We start from the raw sequence: 14,194 nt of genomic DNA on the forward strand, positions 1-14,194 counted from the left end.
CCGTCTGGCCACTCTACCATATAAAGGCCTGATTGGTGGAGTGCTGCAGAGATGGTTGGCCTTCTGGAAGGTTCTCATCTCTACAGAGGAACTCAGTGACAATCGGGTTCTTGGTCACCTCCCTGACCAAGACCCTTCTCCCCTGTTTACTCAGTTTGGCCAGGCAACCAGCTCTATGAAGAGTCTTGGTGGTTATAAACTTCTTCCATTTAAGAATGATGGCCACTGTGTTCTTGGGGACATTCCATGTTGCAGAAATGTGGTACCCTTCCCCAGATCTGTGCTGAGACACAATCATGTCGGAGCTCTACGGACAACTCCGACCTCAAGGCTTGGTTCTTGCTCAGACATACACTGTCAACTTTGGGACCTTATGTAGACCAGTGTGTGTCTTTCAAAATCATGTCCAATCAATTGAATTTACCACAGCTGGACTCCAATCAAGTTGTAGAAACATCAAGAACACACCTGAGCTAAATTTCAAGTCTCACAGTAAAAGGGTCTAAGTAATTATGTAAATAAGGTATTTCAAGATTTTTTTATACATTCGCAGAAATGTATAAAACCTGTTTTTGCTTTGTCATTGTGTATCGATTGCTGAGGAAAAAGGCTGTAACGTAAACAAATTATGGAAAAAGTCAGGGTCTGAATACTTTCCGAAGGCACTGTACCACAAACCCCGAGGTGCCTTATTGCCATTACTGTATAAACTGGTTACATATGTAATTAGAGCAGTTAAAAAAAAAAAAAAGTTAGACATGGAATACAGTCTGATATACCATGGCTTTCAGCCAATCAGCATTCAGGGCTCAACCCACCCAGTTTAAAAATGTATTTAGGTCATTGAATAACTACAGCCAACTGTACCACTGCCATCAGAAATAAAGACAGCCATGTATGGTCAAAAATGACTTTTAATTTGTGCCAATATTCATTGCGACTTTTACAGTGATAAACAAACCTGCATGAATTTGGATGAACAAGTAACGATCATGTAGCCCATCTGACCATTCAACATCTTCAGAAAAGCACTTCAACATGAATTCACTAAAGCCATGTGTGCAATTTCATTCAAATTACATTTGAACAAAATTGAACTGTGTGTGGGTAAATACATACATTGAACCACAGGTTTTCCTGTACAAGGCAGACAGTAAAATAGGCAGTCAGAAGTTTGAACAAGAACTCTGGACAATTTGCTTAACGTACCAAATTGTGTCCAACATCAAGAATAAAAAAAAGAAAGAAAAGAAAAGCAAAACGAGACCTAGGCAGAGCTGTCATAAGGTCACTTGTCATTCTATCAGATGGAGTACCGCACACCAACAGGTGTACTTTAACTTGTTGAGTAAGTTTCCCTTTAAAAAAAAATTAGATCATAAACAAATCACTCAAACCTGGCACTGAAGTTATAACTTTGACATGTAAGGACTACAGATACAATACAAAAACTAAATCTTATTTTCCATTTCATGACAAAAGCATATTTTCTGGACATATTCACTGAATTTAGTCTTCAGAAATAACACCAGGGTTTGATTTGACAGCTTCGATCCCGTGTGGATTTTAGTTTCCATAGAAATGTCCCGAACTTCATGCAACACTAGATCATGTACCCCACCAATTAATATGATTCACAATTTAGTCCAGCATAACCTTAAAATAAAATGAAACCTTCACAGTAAAACTTTACACCCCCCCCCCCCTTTTTATTACATTTTTTTTTTTAAACAAAGGGTTCACCAAAATGTTTTGGTTGAGTCGGACTTGGAACAAACCAGGCGTGCATGCAGTTTTTGCCATTCAATGAACACGGTGCAAAAGCAACAACTTCATATGTATCCATTTTTGTATTTTTCGAAACCTTATTGATCACGCATCAGAACTTTTGCCAATGACACCGGATGGAGTGAGGGACAACTTAAACCTAATGCCCTTCAGCCAGCAGGCCTGCGACTACAGCACTACAGATGCCAGGGGCTTGGATCAGGTACATAAAGTGCTTCTGTCAACAACAAAAAAGTACCACAAAAAAAAAAGATGGTATCAAAACAGACTCAGGAAGGGAGAGGACGGGATGAAATTCCTGGACTTGAATGGGTAGAGATTCTTTTAAAAAAGAGAAACGGACGGCGGAGTTCTGAGAAAGAGAAGGGACCTCAACCCAGGATGAGGCTGGATTTGCCCCCTGGGGGGTTCCTGCGGCCTGACATCATCCCCGCGGCGGGCTGGGAAGCCTCTCCGGATGGCTGGGGAGCCTCATCCCTCTGCTCTGCGATGGGAACGACCTCAACTGCGTTATCTAAACATTGGAAAGCAGACAGGTTAACATGCTTGAGACTCAAGTATTTAAAGCGTAATACTGCTGCTTGAAGCTTTTAAACATCTGGTAATAGCAAAGTCAATATAAACAAACACTATAAATGGTAAACATTAAACACTACAAAAATACTAAAAATCATGTTTCCCCCCCAATCTCTTAGCTATAATTTAACTAGCATTATTGTGAGTAAAATTAACCTTCTTAGAAGTTTACAAAACATGAATTTGTAGTCTTAATCTGGACAACTTGTTTAACAGTGGAAGTAAAAAATACATTAAAATTGTCCTCACCAGCATTTCCTATGTCATTGTCTCCATTCTAAGAGGAGATGAAGGGAAACAGGGTACATTATTAGATCAGAAATGAATAGGCCAACTACATGAAAGCAAAGTGAAATCCTCAAAGAATGCCTATTGTTTAACTTTCAGGAAATGTCAACATGGGACAATTCCAGATTGTTTGTTTGTTTGAGGAAATGTCAACATGGGACAGTTCCAGATTGTGTGTGTGTTCAGCGTTGAGCCATCTCACCCCGGCGTTGGAGTCTTCGTGGTTGTTGGAGGACGACTGGGCAGCACATCTCCTCAGTGGGGCCGAGGGTTCTCCACACAGCACTCCAGTGGGCTTCCCACCTGTAGATACACAGAAATGACAATTAACATGGTTTGATTCTCATTCCCTGGGAATTGTCTGGCTAAATCACCAAGTGAGCGAGGGCTTACATTCAAATTTACAGACATCGCATGCCAGTGATAACTCTTATCAATCATTTAAAATGTTAAGTAGCCAAACATCTCATCTAATCAAAAGAATGAAACAAACTGCTTAGCTCTGCCATTTCATGGATTGATCCTACTGCTCATGGTTTATTTTACTTATTGCTACAGCCCAGAAATGAAAACTTTGAGGAAGAGTGAGTACCCAACCACAAAGACAGGGAACACTCCACTCCAACATCCTGCCTGGGGGCAAGCCAAAAACCACTCAAACAACATGTGGATCACCCCTACGCAACAGCTACAAATCAGATAAGTCAGTTGGATTTATCATATACTGAGCAAAAATCTAAAAACAAAGAGTTAAGGAAATCCATCAATTCATTAGGCCCCAATCTGGATTTCACATGACTGGGAATACAGATGTGCCCAACACTCATCTTTTCATTTAAAAAATATAAAAAAGTATGGGGGTGTTGATCAGAAAACCAGTCATTATCTGGTGTGACCACCATTTGCCTCAAGGCAGCGCGACGTCACGTAGCATTGATCAGGCTGTTGATTGTGGCTTGTCGATTGTTGTTCCGACCAAACACCGTGACAGCTTTTCTTATATCTGTGAAGCGAACATGAATCACAGCATCATACATGAACATGATCTGCCCTCTTGTGGAGGAAGTTGCAACTTGCATCCCACCTACAGAGTATCTCCAGGGACGATGAAGTTGAATTTAAGACTTTTAATGCAATTTAATACCATTTGTGAAGTCTGCGCACACCTGCTGATACTCCCCTCCAGAAATGAGCCTGTTGGCAAAAAGTAGTATTTAGGGCTGGCTCTTAAAGTGGAACTGACAGTGTTAACCAATTTGCAAATGTGAAACAGACAATAACATCAGTAAAAAAAAAAATATAAATAAAATTCCCAGTTTATGCTACAAAATCAGACTTGAGGTTTTAAAAATAGGTTATTTTAACCCCCCCCCCCCCCCAAAAAAGGTATTGTTGACAGAATAGATGATTCAGTTGAATGCATGGGTAATAATTCACCAATACATTTCTCGGTAGTCCAACATATTGCCATCAGGGTGTAAATAGCAGCTGGCCTGATACTTTGCTTGTTTCAGTGACTCAATATTTGAGACAAAAAGTAACCAATACTGTGAATGTTAATACAAAGCAAACTAGCAAGGGCAGTGATTAAGTCAGTCATAACCATCAAAATGTATTTATAAAGCCCTTTTTTCATCAGTCAATAACAAAGTGCTATACAGAAACTCAGCCTAAAACCCCAAACAGCAAGCAATGCAAATGTAGAAGCACAGTGGCTAAGAAAAACTCAAGGCAGGAACCGAGGAAGAAACCTAGAGAGGAACCAGGCTCTGAGGGTTGGCCAGTCCTCTTCTGGCTGTGCAGGGTGGAGATTATAACAGTACATGGCCAAGATCTTCAAACGTTCATAGATGACCAGCAGGGTCAAATAATAAGTCAATGGTTGTAGAGGGTGTAACAGGTGGCTAACATGCTGACCAGACAGCACACGTTTAGTCAGTGAGTGTTGAAAAAAATAAAAATGTACATGTTATTCAATAATTTCAAACAAAACAGCTCACGCGAATTCAGACTTCTTCATAGCCAGGCGCTAAAAATAGAACTTGGTACCATTTTAGCTATTTGACGCGCTGCATGTCCCACCTCTCCCATCTACTCATTGGTTATTACGAACCTTTACCCACATGGGTTATTGAAAGATGGGAGGTCCACTCCAGTTGGTGACGGTAACGCACCTTAAAGTTAAGCCATCAATTCTATAAAGAGCCCCCAAAAAATATATAAAAATAGCATTTCAGGTCAAATAACCCATGTTTAGCTTTGCTAGGGGGAAAGAGAAGTGTTAACTAATTAAACAAAGAATAGGATCTACATGATCAGTCTAAAATAAAAAGTTGTTAATGTGACCCTAACTCGCAGCTGTCCACATACTTTTGGTCATGTAGTGTACTTTCATTGCAGGAAGAAGGTAAAGCACATCACTGTTGACCAAATAACGGTTTTAGAACCAATTATCTGCAGAAATGTTTTGCAGCCTAATCACCAAGAAAGCAAGATCCCTTTGGTAAGAGGGCAATGTCGGTGTCAGTAATTTTTGTTTTACCTGCCCAGCTCCAATTAGGGTGGTCTATCAAATTGTAAAGGACTCTCAGCATGCTTATAGAAAAGGGCACTCAACATGTACTGCAGTGACACAAATGACTGATGATTGGTTGAAAGAAATTGATAAAGATTGTGGGAGCTGTACTGTTAGATTGCAGTGCAGCCTTTGATATTATTGACCATAACCTGTTAAAATAAAAGTACACTACCATTCAAAAGTTTGGGGTCACTTAGAAATTTCCTTGTTTTTGAGAGAAAAGCACATTTTCGGTCCATTAAAATAACATCAAATTGATCAGAAATACAGTGTAGACATTGTTAATGTTGTGACTATAGTAGCTGGAAACAGCTGACTTTTAATAGAAAATCTACATAGGCGTACAGAGGTCCATTATCAAAAACCATCCCTCCTGTGTTCCAATGGCACGTTGTGTTAGCTAATCCAAGTTTATCATTTTAGAAAGGCTAATTGGTCATTAGAAAACCCTTTTGCAATTATGTTAGCAGAGCTGAAAACTGTTGTTCTGAGTAAAGAAGCAATTCAACTGGCTTCTTTAGACTAGATTACAGGCTCAAAATGGCCAGAAACAAAGCCCTTTCTTCTGAAACTTGTCAGTCTATTCTTGTTCTGAGAAATAAAGGCTATTCCATGCGAGAAATTGAAGAGCTCGTACAACGCAGTGTACTACTTCCTTCACAGAACAGCGCAAACTGGCTCTAAGTAAAATAGAAAGAGTGGGAGGCACCGGTGCACAACTAAGCAAGAGGACAAGTACATGAGTGTTTAGCTTAAGAAACAGACGCCTCACAAGTCCTCAACTGGCAGCTTCATTAAATAGTACCCGCAAAACACCAGTCTCAACGTCAACAGTGAAGAGGTGACTCCGGGATGCTGACCTTCTAGGCAGAGTTGCAAAGAAAAAGCCATCTCAGACTGGCCAATGAAAAGATTAAGATGAGCAAAAGAACAGACAATAGACAGGAACTCTGCCAATTTCTCACATGGAATAGTTGCTGATAATGGGCCTCTGTAGATATATATATATTTTTTTAAATGAAGCCGTTTCCAGCTACAATCGTTACTTACATCATCTACACTATTTCTGATCAATCTGATGTTATTTTAAGGGACAAAAATGGACATTTCTAAGTGACCCCAAACTTTTGAATGGTAGTGTATGTGTTATGGCATTTCAACCTCTGCCATATTGTGATTCAGAGCCATCTAATAGAACTCAGAGGGTTTTCTTTAATGGAAGCTTCTCTAAAATGTCAAACAAGTGCGGTGTAAAGCAGGGCAGCTCTTTAGGCCCGCTTTTCTATTTTTTTTCCCCAATGACCTGCCACTGGGTATAAAACAAAAGGATGCGTGTCCATGTATGCTGATGATTCAACCATATATGTTTCAGCAACCACAGCAAAATAAATACTGAAACCCTTAACAGAGTTAAGTTTTAAATGGGTGGCCAGTAATAAACTGGTCCTGAACATAAAAACTAAGAGCACTGTATTTGGTACAATCATTCCCTAAGTTCTAGACCTCAGCTGAATCTGGTAATGAACGGTGGGGCTGTTGAACAAGTTGGAGACTAAATTACTTGGCGTTACCTTTCATTGTAAACTGTCACGGTCAAAACATAGATTAAAATGGTTGTAAAGATGGGGAGAGGTCTGTGCGTAATAAAGAGATGCTGCTTTTTTGAAACCGCACTCCAAAAACCAAGTCCTGCAGGCTCTAGTTTGGTCTTATCTTGATTTTTGTCCAGTGATGCAAGGAAAGACCTAGTTAAGCAGCACATCTTGCTCTTCATTGTAGTCAAAGGGCTAATACTTAAGAAACTTGTTGAAAATCCCAAATTGTTTGCAGTCAACTTACACATAGCTCTGACACACTTACCCCATCAGACATGCCACCAAGGGTATTTTCACAGTCCCCAAAACAAATGCAAGAAAGTGTACAGTATTATATATAGCCATTATTGCATGGAACTCCATTCCATCTCATATCACTCAAATGAACAGCAAACCTGGTTTCAAAAAACATAAAGCAACACCACATCGCCTTTTCCCTATTTTATCTAGATAGACACATATCAATACATACACATACTATCTTCATCTGTCTATCTCCTCATTTGAATTCCATGCTGTCACAGTTACCAGCCCTTTCAAGCTTAACATCCTTATCATTTATCGCCCTCCAGGTTCCCTTGGAGAGTTCATCAATGAGCTTGACGCCTTGATAAGTTCCTTTCCTGAGGATGGCTCACCTCTCACAGTTCTGGGTGACTTTAACCTCCCCACGGCTACCTTTGACTCATTTCTCTCTGCCTCCTTCTTTCCACTCCACTCCTCTTTTGACCTCACCCTCTCACCTTCCCCCCCTACTCACAAGGCAGGCAATACGCTTGACCTCATCTTTACTAGATGCTGTTCTTCCACTAATCTCATTGCAACTCCCCTCCAAATCTCCGACCACTACCTTGTATCCTTTTCCCTCTTGCTCTCATCCAACACTTCTCACTCTGCCCCTACTCGGATGGTATTGCGCCGTCCCAACCTTCGCTCTCTCTCTCCCGCTACTCTCTCCTCTTCCATCCCATCATCTCTTCCCTCTGCTCAAACCTTCTCCAACGTATCTCCTGATTCTGCCTCCTCAACCCTCCTCTCCTCCCTTTCTGCATCCTTTGATTTTCTCTGTCCCCTATCCTCCAGGCCGGCTCGGTCCTCCCCTCCTGCTCCGTGGCTCGACGACTCACTACGAGCTCACAGAACAAGGCTCCGGGCAGCCGAGCGGAAATGGAGGAAAACTCGCCTCCCTGCGGACCTGGCATCCTTTCACTCACTCCTCTCTACATTCTCCTCTTCTGTCTCTGCTGCTAAAGCCACTTTCTACCACTCTAAATTCCAAGCATCTGCCTCTAACCCTAGGAAGCTCTTTGCTACCTTCTCCTCCCTCCTGAATCCTCCTCCCCCTCCCCCCCCCTCCTCCCTCTCTGCGGATGACTTCGTCAACCATTTTGAAAAGAAGGTTGACGATATCCGATCCTCGTTTGCTAAGTCAAACGACACCGCTGGTCCTGCTCACACTGCCCTACCCTGTGCTTTGACCTCTTTCTCCCCTCTCTCTCCAGATGAAATCTCGCGTCTTGTGACGGCCGGCCGGCCAACAACCTGCCCACTTGACCCTATCCCCTCCGCTCTTCTCCAGACCATTTCCGGAGACCTTCTCCCCTTCCTCACCTCGCTCATCAACTCATCCTTGACCGCTGGCTACGTCCCTTCCGTCTTCAAGAGAGCGAGAGTTGCACCCCTTCTGAAAAAACCTACACTCGATCCCTCCGATGTCAACAACTACAGACCAGTATCCCTTCTTTCTTTTCTCTCCAAAACTCTTGAACGTGCCGTCCTTGGCCAGCTCTCCTGCTATCTCTCTCAGAATGACCTTCTTGATCCTAATCAGTCAGGTTTCAAGACTGGGCATTCAACTGAGACTGCTCTTCTCTGTGTCACGGAGGCTCTCCGCACTGCTAAAGCTAACTCTCTCTCCTCTGCTCTCATCCTTCTAGACCTATCTGCTGCCTTTGATACTGTGAACCATCAGATCCTCCTCTCCACCCTCTCCGAGTTGGGCATCTCCGGCGCGGCCCACGCTTGGATTGCGTCCTACCTGACAGGTCGCTCCTACCAGGTGACGTGGCGAGAATCTGTCTCCGCACCATGCGCTCTCACCACTGGTGTCCCCCAGGGCTCTGTTCTAGGCCCTCTCCTATTCTCGCGGCGAATCGCATCTCTGCATGTCTGTCAGACATATCAGTGTGGATGACGGATCACCAGCTCAAGCTGAACCTCGGCAAGACGGAGCTGACCTTCCTCCCGGGGAAGGACTGCCCGTTCCATGATCTCGCCATCACGGTTGACAACTCCCTTGTGTCCTCCTCCCAGAGTGCTAAGAACCTTGGCGTGATCCTGGACAACACCCTGTCGTTCTCCACTAACATCAAGGCGGTGACCCGATCCTGTAGGTTCATGCTCTACAACATTCGCAGAGTACGACCCTGCCTCACACAGGAAGCGGCGCAGGTCCTAATCCAGGCACTTGTCATCTCCCGTCTGGATTACTGCAACTCGCTGTTGGCTGGGCTCCCTGCCTGTGCCATTAAACCCCTACAACTCATCCAGAACGCCGCAGCCCGTCTGGTGTTCAACCTTCCCAAGTTCTCTCACGTCACCCCGCTCCTCCGCTCTCTCCACTGGCTTCCAGTTGAAGCTCGCATCCGCTACAAGACCATGGTGATTGCCTACGGAGCTGTGAAGGGAACGGCACCTCCGTACCTTCAGGCTCTGATCAGGCCCTACACCCAAACAAGGGCACTGCGTTCATCCACCACTGGCCTGCTGGCCCCCCTACCTCTGAGGAAGCACAGTTCCCGCTCAGCCCAGTCAAAACTGTTCGCTGCTCTGGCACCCCAATGGTGGAACAAGCTCCCTCACGACGCCAGGACAGCGGAGTCAATCACCACCTTCCGGAGACACCTGAAACCCCATCTCTTTAAGGAATACCTAGGATAGGATAAAGTAATCCTTCTAACCCCCCCCCCCCCCTTAAAAGATTTAGATGCACTATTGTAAAGTGGTTGTTCCACTGGATATCATAAGGTGAATGCACCATTTTGTAAGTCGCTCTGGATAAGAGCGTCTGCTAAATGACTTAAATGTAATGTAAATGTAATATGTAGGCTGTGTGCTTTTTTTTAATAATGTATTGATGAAGTTCAGTCCATGAGCTGTTCTTGTTTATTAATGTTCTGTATGTCATGTTTCATGTGGACCCAAGAAGAGTTGCTGCTGATTTTGCAACAGCTAATGTGGATCCTAATAAAAAATTAAAGTATAGGCAATCTTGCCCTCACCTCTGGCAACGGCCCGACTCACATGACGTGCACACACATATGGTTGGATAGCGCTAACATTTTGAAAGTGTGCCTCCAGTATTATTTGAAGCTAAAATAGTAATAATTGCCGCAATGGCAACAATTAAGCAGCGGCACTATAACGGCAACACTTGTCATCTCAGCTGCATTTAAGACCTTTGAAAAGTGAATTTAAGACATTAAACTGAGAAATTAATTTAAGATTTAAAGACTAAAGACACGCACAGAGGAGTATTGATAAATTACATACACTACATACAGCTATAGAGGCACAGTATAAGTATTATACAAGAGGCTGTGGTAGGGTGATGGGTTACCAGGTGGGTTGTTCCTCCGATGAGCGTGTGGGTCATCTGGTTCAGCGAAGATGTTGGAGGCCATCTTGTTTTTGCGATTGGGGGGCTTTTCCTCATCATTGCCAAAAGAGATGTTGGAGGCTCCTCCAGGGGGGCGCAGGACCCTAAGCGACAAAGCAACCAGATAAGTATTGAGTAAAATAAATAACTAGCCTTACTTGTATCATTCTTACTGGTATAGCCTTAAACTAGGATTTGTACCCTCTAAGTAAGAGTTCCTGCTCAAGAAAAAAAAAGTGCAGGACAAAGGGCATCACCACCAGGCAATTTGGGGATGAAGTCAGTGGCTGCTGCGCAACACTACATTAAGACCACTTCCTTTCAAAGCCTTCCTGACTCCTGTCATTATGGTGGCCTGGTTAGCAGACACATTGACTGGAGCTAATCTATGCAGACAGACAATGCTTTGAATTCATGTTAGAGATAGGCTCCACTATCTCTTCTTGCAGTGAGTGAACCCAACTTTAAGCCGAGGTCTTAGAAGATGAAAAATGGGTGTGACATAAACCCATGGAGACCAAACTTGAGGATTTTTAAAGCATGAAATAATCTTTGAAATGGCAGCTTCTCTGCATTTAGAGATAATGATGGAAAGCAATAGCTTCTGCTAAGATTAACAATTAAAAATATATTTTTGATTTACATGCTTTGTGTTTGCGTAAATGTAAACCCAGGTGCAAGCTCATTTTCAGATTTTCAACATAAGACATTTTAGGTTCCCCCAGCCCACACTACAACCAGTGGGTCATCAAATATCCAGATGTCATTGTATGTGGGACTGGTGCTTCGGCCTGATATCAACTTTAATCAAGCCAGTTAACCAACCAGATGTAAAATAATTGATGTCTGATTAGCCTAGTTGGTTTTGCAAGTCAGTAGCTCGCCAAATATATGTTTAGTGATTATTTAATTTGAGCAAATCTAGTTATGGACGAGGGCTACATGGTCATGGTTGGCATAGTGGATACTAGTAACATTAGTCGGCTAGAAAAAGCATCTTCCACATGGGGCCCCACCCAACCATAAAATTAACTGTAATTGATTTGCTAGCCAACGACAACTTTCATGCTAGCAGTCTGTCTCTAGTGTCATGCACCCTGCATTGGCTAAAAGAACAAGCAAATGTTGATTCCTTTGAAGGCAATCAGAACCATTAGCTTGCTTTTACACACCTACGAGCACATGATTAGCTAGCTACATTCACTAGCTAACTGCTAGCAAGCTAACGTTAGCCTGTTCCACATACAAAGAGGCAAATATCAACGGTGGTTGTGGCCACAGATGCATTTATCGTAAAATACATCCTCTCACAAAATCATTTACAATGCCATTAATACGAAGAGGTTAAGAAAATAGTGTATTGTTTGACAGTTAGCTATTGTTCACCAGATAGTTAAAGGTTAGCTAGCTAACTTAGCTGTCTAGATGAGGGCTGCATCATTTGACATTTGGCTGAAAATGCAAGGCTCTTGACATGTCATGATGCTTACCTGGAACTGCTTTTTGCTCCAGCTTCCATGCCTGAATATATAGTTGTCGTCGTCATTTTGTGAAAGGCTGGTAAAAGTTGATAAGCTATTGCAAATAACACGACGATTTTGGCGTTTTTAGACCAATATTTCACCACCTCAGACTCGTTTTACTCCACCCGGTACAAGCAAATTGATCAATCGGCCTTTAAAACAAAAACGTGAAGAGGGCGTTTCCATGGTTGAATTGCCACCCACAAAAGGACGATTCGTTCTTTTGATTGGTTCCTGACTTATTAATCATGCATTTGATTGGAGAATCGGTGTACGACCTGCGCGCCCTAGGAAAAGCCCACTGTCCTCAGCAACAACAAAAAATATCCATATAATGTCTGAATCTAGAGATGTTATAACCCTCCTTTCTGTACAATCAAACAATTTGAGATAAATCCTTTCCTGACAAATACTTCTGTTTTTACACCCCATACAGAACCAATCAGTTGATACAATAGAGAACAATCATGAAAAATCAGACTATGTGAATCAGACAGAAGGTCACCTGGACTGCATTTACACAGGCAGCCCAATTCTGATCTTTAATTCCACTAATTGAACTTTTGACCAATCATATCAGATCTTTTTCAGAACTGATCTGATTGGTCAAAAGACAAATTAGTGAAAAAAATATCACAATTGGGCTTCCTGTGTAAACAGATGGTTCATCATCACCAATTCATATCGTGTTCCACTAGTCAGTAGATCAGAAGGTTCATAATCATGAACTAGTGGGTAAGTAGATGACCTGTCATTCATATCCTCTGATTTTTTAATGATTGTTCTCTATTGCATTGACTGACTGGTTCTGTATGGGGTTTTTAAGCAGGAATCTTTCTATTTGATATTATCATTATGTCATGACTTGGATTTTAATCTTTATTTAAAGCTTATTCATCAAACATCCCCCTTTTCTTTTTATGTCTGATGGTCCAGCACCATCCTCAAGACAATTGCTTGAATTTTTTGGAAAAGGCTTCAAATCCAAGTTAAAATCCAGGTCCTGTGACATTATTAACCAAAACACAGGGCCCTAATTACCTTTTACAGTTTGTGTGAGATTGACACACAGGCATATCATTAAAATGGCACTTTTCCTAACAAAATGTATTGAGACATCAGCTACCCATCATCAAGAGTACATGGCAGGATAAATTCAATAAGCCTAGTGTACATACATATTTGAATGTCAGGATTGCTGTAAATGATGGCATCATCAATCTCCTCTCTACCATCTGAACATGCAGAGGTCTACAGTGCCTTCGGAAAGTATTCAGACCCCTTGACTTTTTCCACATTTTGTTACGTTACAGCCTTATTCTTAAATGTATTAAATGAAACAATTTCCTCACAATAGCCCATAATGACAAACAAAATCAGGTTAAGACATTTTTGCACATTTATTAAAAATAAAAACAGAAAAACCTTATTTACATAAGTATTCAGACCCTTAACTATGAGACTCGAAATTGAGCTCAGGTGCATCCTGTTTCCATTGATCATCCTTGAGCTTTTTCTACAACTTGATTGGAGTCCACCTGTGGTAAATTCGATTGATTGTTTGAGTTGGGAAGGCACACACCTGTCTATATATGGTCCCACAGTTGACAGTGCATGTCAGATGGGGGGCGGCAGGGTAGCGTAGTGGTTAGAGCGTTGGGCTAGTAACCGAAAGGTTGCAAGTTTGAATCACCGAGCTGACAAGATACAAATCTGTCGTTCTGCCCCTGAACAAGGCTGTTAATCCACTGTTCCTAGGCCGTCATTGAAAATAAGAATTTGTTCTTAACTGACTTGCCTAGTTAAATAAAGGTAAAAGACCAAAAGCCAAACCATGAGGTTGAAGGAATTGTCTGTAGAGCTCTGAGACAGAACTGCATCGAGGCACAGATCTGGGGAAGGGTATGTGGTGGCTAATTTCTTCATTACCAAATGAGAAGAGTTACAAACACACCAGTCTGAGTTAAACTACATCTTTAATACTTAAGATACTTTTGCAAAAGCACTTGACCCCCAATAATGCACTCTCTCGAATGAACCATTGAATGAGGTAATTACACAATGGCTACAGACATCTTTTATAGCAACGATACACCCCCTTCAACGTACATTGACAAGATACTTAGTAACAGTTCACAAAGGTTAAATTTTGTATGACAGATATCCATAAAACACAGCAGACAGTAAC

At 42.1% G+C, this 14,194-nt stretch overlaps 1 protein-coding gene across 1 annotated transcript; it reads right to left on the reverse strand.

Annotated features, from left to right (window-relative positions):
- Positions 1-1,867: 1,867 nt before the first annotated feature.
- jpt1a (Jupiter microtubule associated homolog 1a) lies at positions 1,868-12,169 on the reverse strand. Its single transcript, XM_014175169.3, has 5 exons — positions 11,974-12,169; positions 10,445-10,587; positions 2,855-2,955; positions 2,614-2,641; positions 1,868-2,302 (listed from the first exon to the last, which is right to left on the reverse strand). The coding sequence occupies exons 1-5, from the start codon at positions 12,027-12,029 to the stop codon at positions 2,160-2,162; spliced, it is 471 nt and encodes a 156-aa protein (XP_014030644.1). The 5' UTR covers positions 12,030-12,169; the 3' UTR covers positions 1,868-2,159.
- Between the last annotated feature and the right edge of the window lie 2,025 nt (positions 12,170-14,194).

Source organism: Salmo salar, chromosome 02 (assembly GCF_965601325.2).
Source record: "Salmo salar chromosome 02, fSalSal1, whole genome shotgun sequence".
Taxonomy (NCBI): Eukaryota; Metazoa; Chordata; class Actinopteri; order Salmoniformes; family Salmonidae; genus Salmo; species Salmo salar.